This window comes from Phaethon aethereus (genome assembly GCF_964289735.1).
Source record: "Phaethon aethereus genome assembly, chromosome: 18".
Taxonomy (NCBI): domain Eukaryota; kingdom Metazoa; phylum Chordata; class Aves; order Phaethontiformes; family Phaethontidae; genus Phaethon; species Phaethon aethereus.
The window spans coordinates 1110384-1130386 of NC_138594.1; the positions used below are offsets into that span (position 1 = coordinate 1110384).

Below are 20003 nucleotides of genomic sequence, written 5' to 3' on the forward strand. Positions count from 1 at the left end.
AGGTGACAGAAATCTGTACCGTGACATAGGTACACAAAAGTTACAAGCCAAAGCTGTGCCCAAAAGCTAATGATGATAGAGACCTAACCAGTAAAAAGAGAAACAAATGAAAACTGGTGCACATGGTGCGTATGCAGAGGAATCTACGTTCTTTATTCTCTAGACATTGCCATGGTTACAAAGACTAATGACAGAAGAAAGCAACCCAGAGGTTCACATTTTGTGCACCCCTCAGGTCACTTTGCTGCCTCATGACATCCTCACTCTTCCTCTTCTATCTTCTTGCCATGAAACTCCCGGCTCTTTGCTCGGAGCTTGTTGACCTGTGACTCTGCAATGTCAGCCCGCTCCTCGGCTTCCTCCAGCTCGTGCTGGATCTTGCGGAACTTGGAGAGGTTGACATTGGACAGCTCCTCCTGTGTGGGGAGAGGGAGTTGGTGGTGAGAGCCCAGGGCAGGGGTTTCACTCCTGCTGCACCTCGGCCTTGCGGGGTTGCGGCTCTTCCCGGGGCGAAGGCACAAATCTCCATACCCCGCCACGGCTGCTTACACATAAGCCTCACACAGGCCTCCTCATCCTCCCTTATTCACGACCCCACTGTGAAAACCCTCACCGGTACTGTGTCACTAACTCCAGCAGTACTGTGCCACTCTTGGGGAGCTATTTCGTCACTTGGATTTGTCATGTGTGTTCTTATTCTCCCACTGCTTGCTGCCCAACTATCAGTGTGACTTACTAGGTTGAGAAAGACCCTGAAGCCTTCTGCTGTTGGTCAGCAGCAGAGATTCATGAACTTCTCAGTCAGTGGATGTGGGCCCTGGGTTTGTTTGCTCTGACCTCCTGTATAGAACAGGCTGCAGAGCTCCCCTCACTTCATCCCCCACTGCTGCAGAGTGCCCAGAGCTCAGCAAGGCCTCATGCCACGACAGTAAAACGGCATGGCCAAGGCTGTTGTGTCTTGGGAGTTTCTTTCATGCTCCTTTCCTGGTATTCATACTCATCTCGGGGAGCGTGCTGCCCCAATGGAAGGTGGCTCTTGCCCATCCTCCAAGCAATACTTACAGCCTCCTCAGCTTGTCTCTTGTAGGATTTCACCTTCATTTGCAGCTTGTCCACCAGGTCCTGGAGCCTGAGAATATTCTTCCGGTCTTCCTCAGACTACGGTGGTTGGTAAGCAGGAAGGAGAGTGAATTATTGGTTTCCCAACACGTGAGGTTAACAATTCCCCTTGGGGGTGGTGTCTGCAAAGTCTGACTTGCTGTGAGAAAACTCTATCAGCCCAAGGAGGCCTCCTGCCTTACCTGGTAGGTCAGCTCCTTCACCCTCCTCTCGTACTTGCGCACACCCTTCACGGCTTCGGCGCTGCGCTTCTGCTCAGCATCAACCTCCCCCTCCAACTCCCGCACCTGCAATGAGAAGCCCATCTTTGGAGCTTCCCCGGTACCTCTGCAAGGGACGTGCTCACTCACATGCACAAATACCAGCCCTACGCACTCTGGCCTCCAGCTTCTGGATTTGCTTCTTGCCTCCCTTCAGAGCCAACTGTTCGGCTTCATCCAGACGGTGCTGCAGGTCCTTCACCGTCTGGTCCAGGTTCTTCTTCATCCTCTCCAGGTGGGCGCTGGTGTCCTGCTCCTTCTTCAGCTCTTCTGCCATCATGGCTGCCTGGAGAGAGCAAGGGGCCAAAGCCATTTTGGGGCTGGAGGCAGTTTGGGGGAGAATACATCCACCATCAGCAGTGAAAGGAGCCCCCGACTCACATCTGTGATGGCCTTCTTGGCCTTCTCTTCAGCATTGCGGGCTTCCTGGATCGTATCCTCCATCTCACCCTGAATTTGGGCAATGTCTGTTTCCAGCTTCTTCTTGGTGTTGATCAAGCTGGTGTTCTGAGTAGCAGGAAAGACATGATTTGTACTGTTAGACCTAAGGCCTGCACATCAAGAGCTGAAAGCGTGAGTATTTTCTGGGAAAGTCTTTAATGCAAGAGTCCTCTTTAGAGCCATAGCAGCAAACCAGACATGGGTGGCTGGCTAGATTGGCCATATCACAACATAGCTCTTCAAGTGTTTACATAGTCATCACTTAGGAGATGCATAGCAATCTCATTCTGTGCTACCGCTTGTTGATGGGATTAATTCCCAGCAGAGTGCCTGACCTGGGTATGGAGGAGCTGCACACGTTCAGTGGCATCCAGAAGCTCCTGCTCAGCCACTTTCCTCGAACGCTCCGTCTGCTCCAGGGCTGCCCGTAGCTCCTCAACTTCTGCCTGCAGCAGGTTTGCTCTGCGCTCCACCATGGCCACCTGCTCCTTCAGGTCCTCCTGTGTCCTGAGAGCATCGTCCAAGTGTATCTGGGTATCCTGTGAAAGGGACAAGAGAAATTGCAAGGCCGCCGTGTGCGCTTCGGTGCCAAAAATGTCAGGGAAGTCTTTTCCCTTTCTGTAGCTTTGCTGAACAGACCTTGAGCACTGCCTGTGTGTTTCTCAGGTTCTTTTGTGCCTCTGCCGCCACGCGGTTGGCATGGCTCAGCTGGATCTCCATTTCATTCAGGTCTCCTTCCATCTTCTTCTTCAGCCTCAGGGCTTCATTCCTGCTCCTGATCTCAGCGTCCAGGGTGCTCTGCATGGTCTCCACAATTCTGAGGTGGTTTCTTTTTAGCTGGTCGATCTCCTCATCCTTCTCTGCTATCTTCCTGTCAATCTCAGACTTCACCTGGTTGAGCTCAAGCTGGAGGCGCAGGATCTTCCCCTCTTCGTGTTCCAGGGAGGCCTGGACAAGCCAGCAGGAACAGTGACTTAAACAACTGCTTCCTTTCCAAGTAATCTCTTATGCAGTACTCCATGAAATCTAGCCTTGCTGTCCTGCCACCCCTGCAGATAGCTACTCCCATACTTCCAGTCTGGACACCATTTGCTGCGTGTACCTCAGCTTCCTCCAGGGAGGCTTGGAGTTCAGACTTCTCCTGCTCAATCTGCTTCTTGACTTTCTCCAGCTCGTGAATCGCCTTTCCTCCCTCGGCAATCTGCTCCGTGAGGTCGGAAATCTCCTCTGTGGGAACAAAGGGCAATGGCATGGTCAGGCACAGAGCAGAACGAGAAGGGCTCTGCCGCACCAGGTTGACGAGCATCTTTGCCGACCTGCAGGCACAGACCCACGTGGAGCGGTACGTAGTGGCGGATAGTGAGAAAGCCCAGCCAGGAGCAGAGGGCCAGGCACTTACGCTGCAGGTTCTTGTTCTCGCGCTTCAGTGTTTCCAGGTGGTCCAGGGACTCCTCATAGGCGTTCTTCATCTTAAACAGCTCCGTGCTGAGAGAGCGAGACTCCTTCTGGGACGCTTCCAGCTCAGCCTGCGTTTCCTCGTACTTCTGCTTCCACTCTGCCAGGATCTGAAGACAAACAGGACCTCAGCATGCATGTGGCAAGCAGGAGGGCACGCTCTGCCCAGGAACCCCAGGGCTGCAGCCCAAAAGACCTTGTCAAAGTTCTTCTGCTTCTTATCCAGAGCTGCACAGGCAGCATTAGCTCGCTCCACGTCAATCATCAGGTCCTCCACTTCATTCTGCAGCCTCTGCTTTGTCTTTTCCAGGGAAGCACATTTGGCATTGACGGCTTCGACATGTTCCTCTGCATCCTGCAGCCGCTGTGCCAGCTTCTTCCTGGGATGAGATAAGCACAGCTTCAGGTTAGAGCTTAGAGGGGAGCCAATTTTGTACTGTTCACGAGAAGGGAGGTGGGCACTTTGGGGGCTTTGAGCCTAGCGCTTTTCACAGTGTTTTTTCTGTTCCAAGACTGCATGCAGCCTAAAGGGTCTGTCACTTCTGTGTCCTAGCACCTCCTGAGTATTCAGACTGTCTTAGCCTTTCTAGGCTTGTCCTTCCAACCTACACCTTTTCCACAGCACACTCTTCCTTCCCCCGTTCCCTCCTCTGTTCACAAAGACAGTATATCCATGCCTTCATCCCCGCCCTGTCCTAACCCACTCTCCGAGACTCCAATTTCCAGTTTCCCTTGACTGTCTCAGTCTTCTCCAGCCGTTCGACATCCCACTTCTCACATACTTGGCCTCCTCCAGCTCCTCCGTGCGCTGAATAGCATCTGTCTCGTATTTGGTTCTCCACTGAGCCACTTCGCTGTTGGCCTTGGACAGGGCACGCTGCAGCTCCCCCTTGGCTTCCTGCTCCTCCTCATATTGTTCCCGGAGCAAGTCACAGTCGTGGCGAGCAGACTGCAAGGCGTGGGCCAGGGCGTTCTTGGCCTGTGGGGACATTGGGATTGGTAACCTGAACGCTTCTCTTGAGATGCCTCTTGACAGTGGAGTTGGAATGAAACTCTAGTTAGGCAAATGCAAAGCTGGCTGCTGATGCAACCTTCATCAATGTGTTCTGGAGGATCAGGATGAGTTAGTGGCAGGTGCTCTGGAACAGTAACCTGCTGCTTCTGTAAATGTTTTGACGTATGTGTCTGAATCCTGTCTCAGAATCCTGTCCGCACCCTCTCTGAATCCTGAATCTCTTATCACTCGAATCTCCCAAAAGCCTAGTGGATGACTTCCTCTTGCATCAAAATCATTACGCTTCTTTCCCTCTCTAGCCTATGAGCTGGGGCATATGCATTACCGGTGTTCCCTCCAGTACGGCATGTGTTTGGGGAAAGAATACTGGACCAATCCTGGTTTTAAAATATAAAATATTGTAGTCAAGATTTTCCAGATTCTTTTAGGGGCGATTACGCTTGTTGAAAGAATGGTTTTATCTCCCCCCGCACCCCCCCAAATCCTTTTACACTAAACATCCTCACCTTTGTTTCTTCCTCTAGATGTCTCTTGAGTTCCTCAATCTGTTGGGTAAACCCTTGCTTGCCCCTAGACAGCTGAGAAATCAGAGCATCCTTTTCCTCCACCTGGCGTGAATATTCACCTGGGAAGGGTAAAGTGAAAAAAAGTAACTAGACTATTAATAACATGACAGTTTCTGCCTGTAAAGCCATGTAATCAGGAGCGTCCTGGACAGGTTACACCAGTTGTCACTCTGTAGTCGGTGGTATGCTCATGGTGTGCAGATCCTCCCATTGCATCTCAGGAATGAGAATGCCTCACCTGATTCTGTCTGCAGACGAGCTCTTTGGGTATTGAGGTCATTGATCATGCGCTGATTCTGCTCCTCTTTGGTTTTAATCTCGCTCAGCTGGTCTTCCAGAGTGCGGCACATCTTCTCCAGGTTTGCCTAGACAGCAAATACAAGGAAGGAAAGGAAATGAACACCTGGACTCTGCCGTACCCTCACAGCAGGGATATTTTTATGAGAATGTGGCTGGTAGATCTAGCCTGTGTGCCATATCCTGGCCCTGTGAGCATGGTCTACTGCAATTCTGTACCTTGGCTTTGGAGACAGACTCCATGTTACTGGCCAAGTCGTCAATCTCCATCTTCAGCTCACTCTTCTCCTTCTCCAGCTTCTGCTTCACTCGCTGCAGGTTGTCGATCTGCTCCCCAAGCTCAGCTGTGCTGTCCGCATGCTTCTTCCGCAGGGCGGCAGCCGTGGCTTCGTGCTGCAGCGTGGCCTCTTCGAGGTCGCGGCGCATCTTCTGAAATTCTGCCTCACGCTTCTTGTTCATCTCAATCTGAGCCGCGGTAGCCCCTCCGGCTTCCTCCAGGCGCTCGCTGATCTCCTCTAGCTCCCTCGAGAGGTCGGCCCGATGCTTCTCTGCTTTTGCCCGAGAGGTTCGCTCTGCCTCAATTTCCTCCTCCAGCTCCTCAATACGAGCCTGGGGAACATCAGGGACCCTTCACACCCATGCCCTCCTCCTACCTGATGTCTTTCTGAAGGGCAGAAGAAAAGGAACAGAGGCTTGCCTGCAGCTCCTTGATCTTCTTCTGTAATTGCATGCCCATGGCTTGCTCATCCTCGATTTTGCTCTGGATCTGGCTGATTTCAAAGTCTTTCCTTTGGGCAAAGCAAAGCACGTTAGAGCTCAAAGGAAAAAGACAAGTGCACCAGCCCAGCACTCCGGTGCCCCACGGCCACGCTTACTTCTTCAGTTTCTCATCCAGCTGCTGCTTATCATTTTCCAAATCCATTATGCTGTCATTTGCCAGCTTCAGGTCTCCTTCGAGTTTCCTCTTGGCTCGCTCAAGGTCCATGCGCAGCTTCTTCTCTTGCTCCAGGGACCCTTCCAGCTAAAAAGAGCAAGACCATCAGTGTTCTACCAGCCGGGTCTAACTCCATTCCTGCCCTGTTCTTGCTGTATGCACATGTGCTTACATCGTCCACTTGCTGCTCCAGCTTGGTCTTAGCTTTGGTCAGCGTATTGACTTTGTCCTCTTCTGCCTGCAGGTCGTCCAGGGTCTGCTGATGAGCCTCCTGGAGGGCTTTCTTCTCTTTTGTCAGCTTGGCAATGGTCTCGTCCAGGGCTGCCATCTCCTCTGTGAGGTTTTTCACCTACAAATATAAGCAATTGTCAAAACTGTATTGAAAACATGCCTGCTGGTTCAGTGAAATTTTCACTTTGCAGTGCTGAGCTATGAGTTTTATTTTTCCTTTCACTGCTCAGACAAGGCCCAGCTCAAATGCTCCAAAGCCGACACAGGCTCTTTTCCTCCAAGAAGCAATGATTTTTTGACCCCTTATGTGATTCCCCATGTGTGTACCTTGTTTTCAGTGGCATGTTTTTCCTTCTCCACTTTGGCCAACGTTAACTCGAGGTCGTCAATATCTTTCTTCAGCTCTGAACATTCATCCTCCAGTTTTCTCTTCTTGGCTGTCAGCTCGGCATTAATTTCCTCCTCATCCTCGGCCCTTTCAGTCACCTCCTTAATTTTGGCTTCCAGCTGGATTTTGGTTTTGATGAGCTGGTCACATCTTTCCTCAGCATCAGCCAAGCTATCTGCTTCCTGGTGGGGAGACACAGGGTTTTGCGCATTGGAATGTTTCAGAGAGTCTCCCCTCTTTCTTCTATATCACTGAGTAGGCACGTGTTAAAATGGGGCCTGAACCGGGCCTTCCACTCCAGCAGCTGGACGTTCTTGCCAGCTGTCTCCTGGGAAACCTGTTCATCTGTTATCAGCATTGAATCCAAATTTTTTGTGTCTCTTAAAAATGCCTCACCGAGAGGGTACCTATGAGAATACCTCATGCACTCGCAAGCACAACAGAACAGTGGTCAGTTCAGTGCCTTGTTTCAGCCAGAGCAAGGGCTTGGGGTCTTTTTTCCTGACAGAAAAAGTATTTAGTTGCTTTTTCTTTTTAATTGTCTCATTGAGAAACACATAATATTTGGGAAGTAATGGCTTTTCCATTTCTGAGAATAATTTCAACTAAATTGAAATGCATCACTCTTCTACGTGCATCAAAATTGCTGCAAGACCAACGGGGTTCTTGCCTTTGCCATCAGCTACCTCTGCGCCTTCTTTCCAGGCCACGCCTAGCATTTCCAGTGCTAACGAGTTGATCACTTCATTTGGTGTGAAGAAACTGCCTTTTCCTAACTGAGTTTGAATGGGATGTATCCATATTCCTGTAAGTAGGAAAAGCGGGTTCTTCTCAGGTTTCCTTTACTCGGTCAGACAGATACACTAGTTTGAAAGTTCAGTAGATGGAGATACCTCCCTTCCAGCTCAGAGCTCACTGCTGTGGATTTCATGTTGGCTAGTGTTACATGGCTCTTTCCTCAGACAGTCTGCCATGAGACTCAACCACGCCCCTGCCAGCCCTGTTTACTCAACGTTAGAGTGCCTTAGACTGTGTGATTTATTCTGTCTTCTGCTGCACGTTAGTCAGCTTCCTGTGATTCTCTGCTTAGTCTACGAAGTGTTCTGGCTGTATGACGTTCTTTTCCCAGGGACAAATGGACGGTGATACTCACCGCCTGTACTTGGAGCTGCAGGTCATTTTTCTCCTGCAGTAAGGTCACCATTTTTTCTTCCAGCTCCTTCCTCTTTGCCTCAGACTTTGCAAGCTCTTCCTTGGTTTTCTCAAACTCTTGTTTCATGTTGGCCATCTCCTTCTCAGATTCTGCGCTCTTCAGCAAAGGCTTGATCTTGAAGAACAGCTTCATCCAGGGCCAGTGCTTGACGTTCATGAATGCACGAACGTTGTACTGGATACAGAAGATTGAATCCCTGAAGTAAAATTCACAGAGCTATTGCATACTCTGTTGGTGGTGAATTTGGTCTCAATTAACCCAGTACCATGAGAACACGATATATTGGTGAGAAATGACTACCTCCTCTCCACCATTCTCCGATACTCCACTCTCATCAGGAAGCCCCTGCACCTGGCTTGTGTCATGGTCATAATCTCTGCTAGTTTCTCGTCTCTCATCTCCTCCAGCAGACCTATCAGCCCAGCTTTGAAGAACACCTTAAGACAGGGAACATTGTAGCACATTAGCCTCAGGTGGTGCGTAACAGAGGCACATAGTGTTTGATCAGAGGACTTATTTCTACCTTGGTGTGACCAAATCTGTATTGGGTGTGGTCCACATCAATGGATGCCAGAAGCTTCTCAGAAGCCTTCTTGCTATCCATGAACTGACCTTCTGGAATAGCACTTGCATTAAGTACTCTGTATCTGTTGGAGAAAGCAGAACATGAAGAAATCTGCATTACTGGAACCACCACTGCTACTGAACCCCACAGCCTTCTCAGCAACAGCTGACTGTCTGACTGAGTAATGTCATGTACTCAGGACAGTGCATTCTTTCAAGACAGTGTAAGTGAGCTTTTCATACTGTTCACTCAGAGTCCAAGGGAATCCTCACCATCAATATAAAATCATTCATAAACTCACAATAAAACTTGTCTATGCTACTACTGAGGTGCTTTTTGAAGAATAATGTTTTGAATTTGTTAAGACACACGGGCTATTCAGCTTGGTAACAAGGGATAAAGGTGCAACACTCTCACCTTTGTTTGAAGTCAGCATACAGGACTCTGCTGGGGAATCCCTTCCGGCAAATTCTGATTCCTTCCAGCACACCATTGCACCGCAGCTGATGCAGCACCAACTCATGCTCCATGGCACCTAAACAAACACCATCATTAGTGACTACCCCATTGCCTAATACTCAGGAGAAGAGCGTCTGTGGCTTGAATTTTCCTCTTGTTGGATCCTCTTACCAGGTGTTTTTGTTTCATTTGGGATGATGCACCGTACAAAATGGGGGTGAGTGCTGCGTAGATTTGTCATCAACTTGTTTAAATTCTCCTGTGAGATTACAAGGTAAAGTTTAGACTAAAGCTTTTTAGTACTGCTGCTATCTTATATGTTATGTGCATATGAGAAGTGAATCTTTCAGTGTCTTGACATTTCAGAAATGAATGGTTTTGTTGGTATACAACTCATTAAATAAATATCAATCAGAGTCTGTCCAGGAAATTACAGAGATATCTTCCTACAGCAACTACTCAACTCCTGTGTTATTTCTGTGGGTATTTTTAAAAATAAGGTAGTGAATTCTTACATACCCGGAAAAGAGCTGAGACAGTCTGGAAAGAAGAACCCTTCTTCTTACCACCCTTCTTGCCACCACCACCAGCAGCCTCTGCATAATTGAAGAAAATTAGCCGATGACTTTAACCCTGTCTTTGAGACTCTCCTTTGTCCAGTATGAACACATGGGACATGGATTTTACTGAACTTACCTGCTTCCCCACCATAGTTGGCAAAGAGTAAAGCCAGTGTCTTCACAGATGATTTCTGGTACAACCCGATGACAGTTTCATTCAGGGGGTCTTTGTTCTTCTCCAGCCAGCCAGTGATGTTGTAGTCCACTGTACCAGCATAGTGCACCAAGGAGAAGTGGGCCTCAACCTTCCCTTTGGCAGGCTTGGGCTTCTGGAAGTTACTGGACTTGCCCAGATGCTGGTCATAGAGCTTGTTCTTGAAAGAGGTGTCAGTTGCCTTGGGGAACATGCACTCCTCTTCCAGGATGGAGAAGATGCCCATGGGCTGGAAGGTACCACCAGAAGTGATAGAGGAAAATGATAATGATGTGAAACATGTGCTATGAGCATCAAAGGTACCAGTGTAGCATCTCAGCCTCAATAAGGGCCTAAGTTTGTCAGCAGTTTTTCTCAGCCAGGGAGCTTACTTTTGCCTTCCCTTACCTTACTGCAGCCTGTCTTCACAGAACTCGTAAGAATGACTGTCCAGGTCAGGTTAGAATTGGGAGTAGAATTGGAGGGAGCAGTGGTAAACAGAAAAATAATCAGGCAAACCGCTGCAAGAGCTCCTGTTGTCTTGGGAAGTCAGGCAAGACAATATTTATTTCCCAAATTTGTCTGTGGAGTTCTGATTTGAGTCTTCAGAGGAAAAAGGAAAGGAGACTGACTCCAGTTTGTTTTAAAGAAGCCTGTTGGTGGGAGTCCAGGCTACCTTTTCCATGCTCAAAGACCAGGTAATGCAGGATTAATGACACAGATTTGCATTTCCTAATTTCTCTTCCATGGACTAAAATAAATTTCAGTGCAAATTACTTTGTTTAACTGACACCAAACGTCTGGCTCTGAGTTCCTTCTGAGCTGAATCTGGCTCAGAAACATCACAGAATTCCAAAATACATCATACACTTGTATGGAAAAGGTACCTTCTCAATGAGCTCAATGCAAGCAGCCAGGTCCATCCCAAAGTCAATGAACGTCCATTCAATTCCTTCCTTCTTGTACTCCTCCTGCTCCAGCACGAACATGTGGTGGTTGAAGAACTGCTGCAGTTTCTCGTTGGTGAAGTTGATACACAGCTGCTCAAAGCTGTTGAACTGCCCAAAGCAAGGAGCGGTGCACAGGTTCTCAAGGTATGGCAAACACCACAAGGTTTTGCTAGCATTCTCCTAATGCTGTTTGAAATTCCCCAGCTGAAACACCACTCCATACCACACGTAAGAACGTGTGTTTCCATAGCAGGACTTCTATTGTAAAATTTACTGTCCCCAGAGCAATGTATTAGTATTACTTTGAAATCAAGCTAAAAGTAACACTTCTTTTTTACTGTGCTACTCAAAAGCAAACCCTTCAGTAACCTTAGCTGCAGCATCATGTCAGTGTCTCAGATCTCTGACCTCCCAGAGAGTGGAAACCTCCTCAGTGTTGCACACAAATATCTCTCTGCTCTCAGATCAAAAATCCAGGGGCTTCTCTGCTCTGACACAGAAGTCCTAGCATCATCTCTGCATTCACAACACAGGAAACATGCTGTGAACTTTCCCATAGCACTACCCTTCCCTTGACTCTTCCAAGAGCATCCACACCTTTGGCCCGCATCTGTGTGAGCCTTGGTCCTAGAGATGTCTCTTTGTTTGCAAAGCCTAAGACCTTTGCAAGCTCAAGGGCCTCTGAGACCATTTGTCAGAAAGCAGAGCTTTCTTCTACCTGTTGACAAAGTTGGAATCAAAGTGTTTGTTAGCAAAGCCATTTGAGGGTGCTGCGCTGGCAGAGAAGAGGGAGGGGTTTCTAGAAAACTGCATATGAGGAGGATAAACTTCTGAATCTTCTTAAAAAGCAGTGTGTTTCTGAGTTGTCATAACCCCTCCCTGGCCCTCCCTTGACCATGGTGCCAAATCCTTGTTCCTTACATCAAAGATCTCAAAGCCAGCAATGTCCAGGACACCAATGAAGTACTGTCTTGGTTGCTTGGTATCCAGCTGTTGGTTGATGCGAACAACCATCCACAGGAACATCTTCTCATAGACAGCTTTTGCCAGGGCACCAACTGCATTGTTCACCTAAAGCAAAGAAGAAAGGACCGGAGATACCTCCTCGGGTCAAAGAAGAACCCCCAAGTACTCTTTCAAGCCATTTTCAAACTATTTTCTATTTACCTGTTCCACAGTTTGACCTTTGGTCACGTACTCATTCCCAACCTTGACTCGGGGATAACACAGGGCTTTGAGCAGGTCAGCTGAGTTCAGGCCCATCAGGTAGGCAGCCTTGTCAGCCACTAAAGAGGGGGAGAGACAAAAGCTTTTATCATTGTGCAATGGTTAGAATTTGGTCAGTGTGAACAATCCTGTTCATGTTCCAGAAATGGAAAAGCATTGGTCTGGATTCATATAGAAGGTCTGCACGGGAACATAAATTCTGGAAGCTAATGGTGGCCTTCTTTGAAAACAAGAACAGGTATGGTTTGGATAGAAATAGCTTGAATCTGGAAGTTCACAGAAGAACCCGAAAAACCTCTGGGAATACAAGGCACGCATGCAGCACATTCCTTTTATGTGGAAAGTGGATTTCTGCATAGCAAAGAAAGCAGGATTTAATTCACCAAATATATGATTTCACATTATGGTGGCTTAGTAGTTGAAGGTTTTACAGAGAGAGAGATATCCTCTGTTGAAGTTCCCCTTTTAGGCTACGTCTGGTTTTGCAGTTTCCATTGGATAAAGTAATGGTATTTCCCCTGATCAGGGAAGCAGGAAGCAATTCTTGAGTTCGATAGACAATGAACAAAGATGTTTCTCCTCAGTGTTTTATGTGTTGATTCAGAACTATCTTTGGAGGCTAACATATCATCTCTGCAAACAGAGAAGTTCTTTGAACAAACCAGTTGCTAAATTTGCTGATACCCTCTGTCCCATCTGGCTCTGCCTGCTCCTCTCGTTGCTTCTGCTTGAACTTCAGGTTCCCGTAGTGCATGACAGCCCCTGTCAGCTTGTAGATGGCTGTCTTCTCATCAGCAGTGAAGCCCAGGATGTCAATGGCACTCTGCAGTCAAAACAATGAAGGAAAATGCGTGTTCTTGGTAGGTCACGTATGTCACCTTCGACAGCTGCAGTAGCTACCTTTTTGCTGTGTTACTTACATCTGTCGCCATGAGCTCCTCTTGGTCATCAATGCTGGGAACAGTGACCTCACCTTGGCTCACAAAGTGGAAATCATAAGGGTTGGTGGTAATGAGGAGCATGTCTGAAAGCAGCAAGAGGCAAAACACAGGCTTAGTTTTGCCAGCCAGGTAACAGAGGGAACTGTTGCTCAACGATCACCCTCAAAAAGTCATGATGATCCTTCCTACCGATTAGCTCTGGCTTCTTGTTGGAGGTGACCTGATAAAATATGTGGTAGCTTCTTTCTGCCTTGAGCTGGAAAGTGACTCTGGACTTCTCCAGCAGATCTGGCAAGGAAGGTAGAAGAGTCAGGCACAGGAATGCACATGGAGGTGGGAATTTACAAAGGAAGGGATCGGGCCAGGGGAGTCTCTTACAAGTTTCAATGTCGGCAGAAGCCAGTTTGCCTGTGGCTCCAAAGTGGATTCTGATGAATTTTCCCTGTTAAGGAGAAGCAGCAGCGTTCCAGCCTAGATGCATTTCATTGCCATCTCCTTATGTGAGAATACCACTAGCCCATCACTACTGTTATATGAGGAGGGATTTTGTCCAAAGCAACAACTTACAAAGCGTGAGGAGTTGTCGTTCCTCACAGTCTTGGCATTTCCAAAGGCCTCCAGCAGTGGGTTGGCACTGATGATTTGATCCTCAAGCGTTCCCTGCAGGATGATAATTATTGCTGGTTATCCTTCCCAAAAATCATGTCAGGAACAGAGGAAAGTGTTGACTCAAGCCAGCATCTATTCATTAATTATTTCATCCTCAAGCACTCCCTAAAGGATGATAAATATTTGGTTACAGTGTTTAGCTGACATGGCTATTACATGCCAAGTGTCCAGTCTGTTCCTCCTGACTCACCTGCATTTTGCCAGACTGCTCCTCCTTCTTCTTCTCCCCACTGGCTGCAATTGTTGCAAAGTACTGGATGACACGCTTTGTGTTCACAGTCTTCCCTGCACCGGATTCTCCGCTGCCAAAGCAAAGAGAGAAGCAGAGAGCGTGTGGTCAGGCAGGAGGTCCCCTGGTACCCGGCAGTCGGGCAGGGACCTGAGCAGGGAGTGTACATACGTGATCAGGATCGACTGGTTCTCGCGATCTGCGAAGGAGGCAGAAGCAAAAAGATTACTAATCTGTATCATGAATACCCTGATGAATAATATTGCTGCGACTTTTAGAAGATGCACTAGCAGTAGGCAGTTAATTCCTGTCATAAACCTGTGTGCCTTCACCCCTAATTCCTTTTGAACATTTTAAAGTTCCCAGATGTAGCTGTGAAGCTGGCATGTCAACACTGATGTTGATGTCAGGCGTAGTATATGCGCTTTTTTTTCTGGATATTCTCTTCATATCAAGCTGCTCATTTTCTTTATGAAAAGGATTCCCACTAAGGAGTATTTTTGTAGAGTTTCTGGTTAATTGAACTATCTGTAAGCTACTGGAGTAGGTGCTTCTCATAAACTTTGTAACATAGGAACTGTTCTGTCAGTGGCCAATTGATTGTTGCCTAAAGAAAATCACAAAAATATCATTAGCACATAGTAACCTTTTACCGGAATACTCTCCCATACTCTAGAGTATTGAAATTTTGGCACTTCCAGAGCTCGATTTGACGTTTTTCTCTGTAATAGCTTGGCCTGAGTTTGCTCTCCAGAATTTTGACTGGTCCATGCTCAGTTCTTTTTTTGTTGCGTCAATTTTTATCATCCAGTCTGCTTCATTTTTTAACCACTTGTTGTGTGAAGGAAAAATATGTGATTGGTGCTGAGTTTGGTTTTTCATGTACTCTGTCCTTGTCTATTCATCTTCTCCGTGCCATGCACAATTTTATAAAGTAGCACAAATCATTTGTCTAGAGCTACCTGAGCAGACATCCTGACATAACTTTGGAAAACCTTTTAAACATTGTCTTCACCTGTTCCATTTCTACTATATTCTTTTTTGAAAAAGGAAGGGCAGAAATGCATATAGTACACAGGTGCAGACAATCCTTGGGTAAACCATCATGATGTGATCTTTTCCATTTTGGTCTCTATTTCTTACTCAGTGATCTCCAGCTTTCAACTTGTTATTTTGCAGATTTTTGATCCCCGAGCCAAAATTTCTGAAGCTGTATTAAAGGGCGTGTATAACAGAAACAGTAGTTGTCAGCAATGAGCCCATCTTTTGTGTTTTTTCCTATGTGCATTGTTTTTACATTCTTGTTGACCAAATTTTGTTGCCACATCACTGAATAATAATTTGATCATTTAATATCATAAAGTCCCTCTGAAATTCTTCACCGTTAGATTTAATATTTACTGGCCTGAAGGACTTAGTCAAATCAGAAGGCTCATCATAATTTCCAGATCATTTAAAAAAATGTTGAGCAGCAGAAGACCCAGAACAGATCCCAGTGTGACTTCATTGATAAAATCTTTGCACTATAAAAACTGAAAAAAAATGTTTTTACCATGTCTTCCTTTTTCTTAACCAGGTTTTTTTGAACTTTCTCAAATCTATAGCTGGTAGTGAATGTAAGCATAAAGAGTTATGTTAAGAATAGCTGCTTTATCAACTGTACTGATGATCTTTGTTGAATTCAGATAGCTCTCTGTTGAATTCAAACCAGCTCTGCTTTGTTAAAAAAAAATCAGTAGTTTTGTAAGGAAAGACTTTCCTTTAAAAAAAAAATGCATCTTTTTTTCTTGGTAAGTCACATATATTCACATGCCTTGTAATTGCCTTGTTTAGAAATTGCTGTTAATTTGCCTTTTACAAAAATCAAGCTTATTGGCATGTTTTTCCTTAAAACTCTCTCAACAACTCTTTTAAAAAGTTATGTAACACTCGCCATTTTCCTGGCAATTTTCAGTGAGAATTTTTGATCTGTAGAGTTCCACTGGAATGCCTGCTTGAATTCTGTCCTGGCAATTTGCTAGTGTTTATTTTACATTTGGGTTTTTTTAAGGATACTTCAATCAGAAGAAATTCCTCTTATGAATCCCACTAAAGGAGCAGTTCCAGAAATGAATACTTCCCACACTGCTTTAAGGTAAACAAATGAAAATCTCATTTAGTTGTTCTAATATTACTTTACATTTTCCAAGTTGTCTTTTTAAATTTTTACTATGTCAGTACAGACTCTACAGTTTCATTTTAAGCCTTTCTGCTCCTTATGGTTTTGAAAAAGAAATAAGCATAAGTTTTTATATGTGCTGCAAGTTGTTCTCAAACCTTTAATTTTGCATGCCTTCTTGTGTTTTCACAGTTAACTAGCCAGAGTTATGTTTTGACGAAAGTCTACCTGTGTTTAATAAGCTGTATTAATAGGCTGTGTAGCTGGACTGGCTTTCAAAGAAAATACTTTTTGCCAGTTGATTTACATTTGTTCTATGCCTCTAGGATGGTGTTTTCTAATAATCTGCATGCAGCCTGAAGAGCCTAAGCCATTCGGTAACACTCCCAGTGGAAAAGTCTGGGTTTGCGTTCACCAAGTTCCTGCACCTCTCTTGAAGGTATAAATAAATATATGATGACTTACATAAATACTGCCATGATAAGACACACTAACCAAATATCAATTTATTATTGTTTCATTTTCATAGTATTCTCTTCCAGTTAACCTTCTTACCGTTCTGAATACTACAGAATTAAATACAGTAATTGGGTAGGGAGTGGGGTATGAGATTCATTGTAATAAATTAAAACATACCTCTCTTTGTTTAGTATTTTTCTCATTAATCTGCTCTTTCTTGAAAGTCTGGAGATTTAGTCAATGCTAGAAAAGTTTTCACTAGCTGTCTTGCTTATTAGTTCCATTTATATTAATGAATGGAAAAGAAGAAATTGTTTCTGAGATGGAGGGAAGAATCAATTTTCTGAGCAGATTTCACTGCAATGTCTGACTAAGGCTGCTTCCAGAGTTTTCATAAAACCACCACAGGAAGCATCGGCATCAATGTGGAATCTCCTTTCCTTTTACACACAGTCTTATTTAAAGAACTAAACCCTAGTGACTTTTACTTCTGCAAAGCAAATCATTCCTAGAAAAACTAAGAAAAAAATAGAACTTTAAAAGTTTATCCAAAATTCTTTGAAGGAAAATCTGACGATGTATTCAGTGTTAAACAATATCCTCCCAAATACAGAATCACAGAATCATTAGGGTTGGAAAAGACCTTTAAGGTCATCAAGTCCAACCATCAACCATGCCCACTAAACCAAGTCCCAAAGTGCCATGTCTACATGTTTTTTGAATGCCTCCAGTGATGGTGACTCCACCACTTGCCTGGGCAGCCTCTTCTAATGCCTGACCACGCTCTCAGTAAAGAAATTTTTCCTAATACCCAATCTAAGCCTCCCCTGGAACAGCTTGAGGCCATTTGCTGTCATCCTATCACTAGTTACTTGGGAGAAGAGACCAAAACCCATGTCACTACAACCCCCTTTCAGGTAGTTGCAGAGAGCGATAAAGTCTCCCTTCAGCCTCCTCTTCTCCAGACTAAACAACCCCAGTTCCCTCAGCTGCTTCTCATAAGACCTGTTCTCCAGGCCCCTCACCAGCTTTGTTGCCCTTCTCTGGACATGCTCCAGCACCTCCATGTCCTTCTTGTAGTGAGGGGCCCAACACTGAACATAGTATTCAAGCTGCGGCCTCACCAGTGCCGAGTACAGGGGCACAATCCCTGCCCTGCTCCTGCTGGCCACACTAGTGCTGATACAGGCCAGGACGCTGTTGGCCTTCTTGGCCACCCGGGCACACTGATGGCTCATGTTCAGCCGGCTGTCAACCAGCACCCCCAGGTCCCTTTTTGCTGGGCAGCTCTCCAGCCACTCCTCCCCAAGCCTGTAGCGTTGCATGGGGTTGTTGTGACTCAAGTGCAGGACCCGGCACTTGGGCTTGTTAAACCTCATACAGTTGACCCTGGCCCATCGATCCAGCCTGTCCACATCCCTCTGCAGAGTCTTCCTATCCTCCAGCAGATCAACACTCCCACCCAACTTGGTGTCATCTGCAAGTTTACTGAGGGAGCACTTGATCCCCTCATCCAGATCATTGATAAGGATATTAAACAAGACTGGCCCCAAAACTCAGCCCTGGGGAACACCACTTGTGACCAGCAAATAGCTAGATTTAACTCACTCTCTGGGCTCGGCCGTCCAGCCATTTTTTTACCCAGCGAAGAGTACACCTGTCTAAGCCGTGAGCCACCAGTTTCTCCAGGAGAATGCTGTGGGAGACGCTGTCAAAGGCTTTACTTTGACTTACATTGGCAAGCCTCCAGTCGTCTGGGACCTCCCCTGTTAACCAGGACTGCTGAGAAACAATGGAGAGTGGCTTGGCAAGCTCCTCCTCCAGCTCCCTCAGTACTCTTGTGTGGATCCCATCAGGCCCCATAGATTTGTGAGTGTTCAGGTGGCTTAACAGGTCCTTAACTGTTTCCTCCTGGATTATGGGGGGTTTATTCTGCTCTCCATCCCTGTCTTCCAGCTCAGCGGGCTAAATACCCTGCGGATACCTAGTCTGGCTATTGAAGACTGAGGCAAAGAAGGCATTAAGTACCTCAGCCTTTTCCTCATCCTTGGTGACAATGTTCCCCGTCATATCCAGTAAGGGATGGAGATTCTCCTTGCCTCTCTTTTTGTTGTTAATATATTTGTAGAAGCAAATCTCAATCTGTGGCCAGATGGAGTTCTAGCTGGGCTTTTGTCTTTCTAATTTTCTCTCTGCATGACCTAGCGAGATCCTTGTACTCTTCTTGAGTTGCCTGTCCCTTCCTCCAAAGCTGATAAACTCTCTTTTTTTTCCTGAGTCCCAGCAAAATCTCCCTGTTCATCCAGGCCGGTTGCCTTCCCTGCCAGCTCGTCTTATGGCACATGGAGATGGCCTGCTCCTGCGTATATCTTGGACACTGATTGCTAGAAACTTGGTCTCAGTAATGGTGTCCAGTAAAGAAAATGCTTCCAATGATGAGAGGACATCCACCCTTCCAACATCATTAAGCTGAACTATTTTCAGTGAAAAGACTTTTTTTATCCTCTGCAAGGAAAATAATAACGATAATAACAGCCAAATAATTCTAGAGAAAATAAAGTAACTCACCAGTCAGCATGAACTGATAGGCATTGTCAGAGATGGAGAAGATGTGTGGAGGGGCCTCCTGGCGCTTCTTGCCTCGGTAGGCCAACACCACCTCCGGGTTGTACACCGGCAGCCACTTGTAGGGGTTGACAGTGACACAGAAGAGACCCGAGTAGGTCTGCGAGGAAGGGAGACAGCACGTTGGCTTCCACTTAGCCTGGCAGAGCAGTTCCTCCCAGCTGCCCAAAGGAAGATGCTGCTGGTACTTACGTAGATCATCCAGGCTGCATAACGCTCTTTGAGGTTGTACAGCACAGCGGGTTCATGGAGGTGGGTCATCATGGCCATGTCCTCGATTTTATCGTACTTGGGAGGGTTCATGGAGAAGATCTGGTCTTCCTTCACAGTCAGGGTCTGTCAGGTGAAGAAAGAGATGCATGTATGTCAGCTGAGAGCTGAGACTGGGAATTACGTACAGTTTTTAAGCCTTGGTTTTTACTCACTTCTCCTGCTTCAGACTTGACAGTGACCTTCCCTGATTCTTTGCTCTGGATTGTCCCTTTCACAAAGGATTCCTTAGGATGCACCACAAAGACAGATGACTTTGCATCGAAAGGCTTGTTCTGGGCCTCAATTCTCTCCTTTTCTGATTTTCGGAGATAAGGAGCTGCCTCTCCAAAGACAGCCATTTCTGCATCAGGAGAGGTCATGTCTGCAATTTATTGACGGCACGTCAGCAGAGAACCCTGTGGAAGAAAAGAAATGCAGCATGAATAGAACATTAATGTACCTTGCTTGCAAGGAGACCTTTTCCAATGTTTTAAAATTAAGAACGTACTAGAATTGCTAAAACTAGCAAAACTAGCCTTCCTCTCAGAAGAGAAAAATCTTGGTTTCATTCTTGAACAATACAGAATAAGCTTTTAAAAACTGCTGTTACTTGTGTCTTGTGACACTGTACAGATTGTACATCGGCTTTACAGATTGTACAGATTGTACAGTGTCATATTTGAGAATATGCATTATGTTTAAAGAAGCCTTCTTATAATATACAATTCAAAAAAAGGTAGAAGATATACAGATACCTTGAAAGCAGATGGAAAAACTTACTTGGAAACCAGCTTCAG

At 46.1% G+C, this 20003-nt stretch overlaps 1 protein-coding gene across 2 annotated transcripts; it reads right to left on the reverse strand.

The window, feature by feature from the left end:
- Positions 1 to 260: 260 nt before the first annotated feature.
- On the reverse strand, positions 261 to 19586 carry LOC309411471 (myosin heavy chain, skeletal muscle, adult-like; the record flags this gene model as incomplete). 2 transcript variants are annotated; one of them, XM_082008114.1, is made up of 38 exons in its annotated part: positions 261 to 416; positions 1063 to 1158; positions 1302 to 1406; positions 1495 to 1665; positions 1761 to 1886; positions 2156 to 2359; positions 2460 to 2768; positions 2923 to 3047; positions 3220 to 3385; positions 3472 to 3655; positions 4058 to 4254; positions 4797 to 4915; positions 5095 to 5221; positions 5373 to 5762; positions 5851 to 5941; positions 6029 to 6174; positions 6260 to 6436; positions 6646 to 6888; positions 7860 to 8115; positions 8220 to 8356; positions 8443 to 8566; positions 8902 to 9019; positions 9115 to 9202; positions 9463 to 9539; positions 9640 to 9946; positions 10584 to 10754; positions 11568 to 11717; positions 11814 to 11932; positions 12558 to 12696; positions 12794 to 12897; positions 13004 to 13102; positions 13193 to 13256; positions 13382 to 13474; positions 13674 to 13785; positions 13884 to 13911; positions 18898 to 19054; positions 19147 to 19290; positions 19380 to 19586. In XM_082008114.1, 38 exons carry the CDS (start codon positions 19584 to 19586, stop codon positions 261 to 263), a joined length of 5826 nt encoding a protein of 1941 aa, XP_081864240.1. The 2 variants fall into 2 exon arrangements, with proteins under 2 accessions (XP_081864240.1, XP_081864239.1); XM_082008113.1 differs by having other exon boundaries at positions 9631 to 9946.
- Between the last annotated feature and the right edge of the window lie 417 nt (positions 19587 to 20003).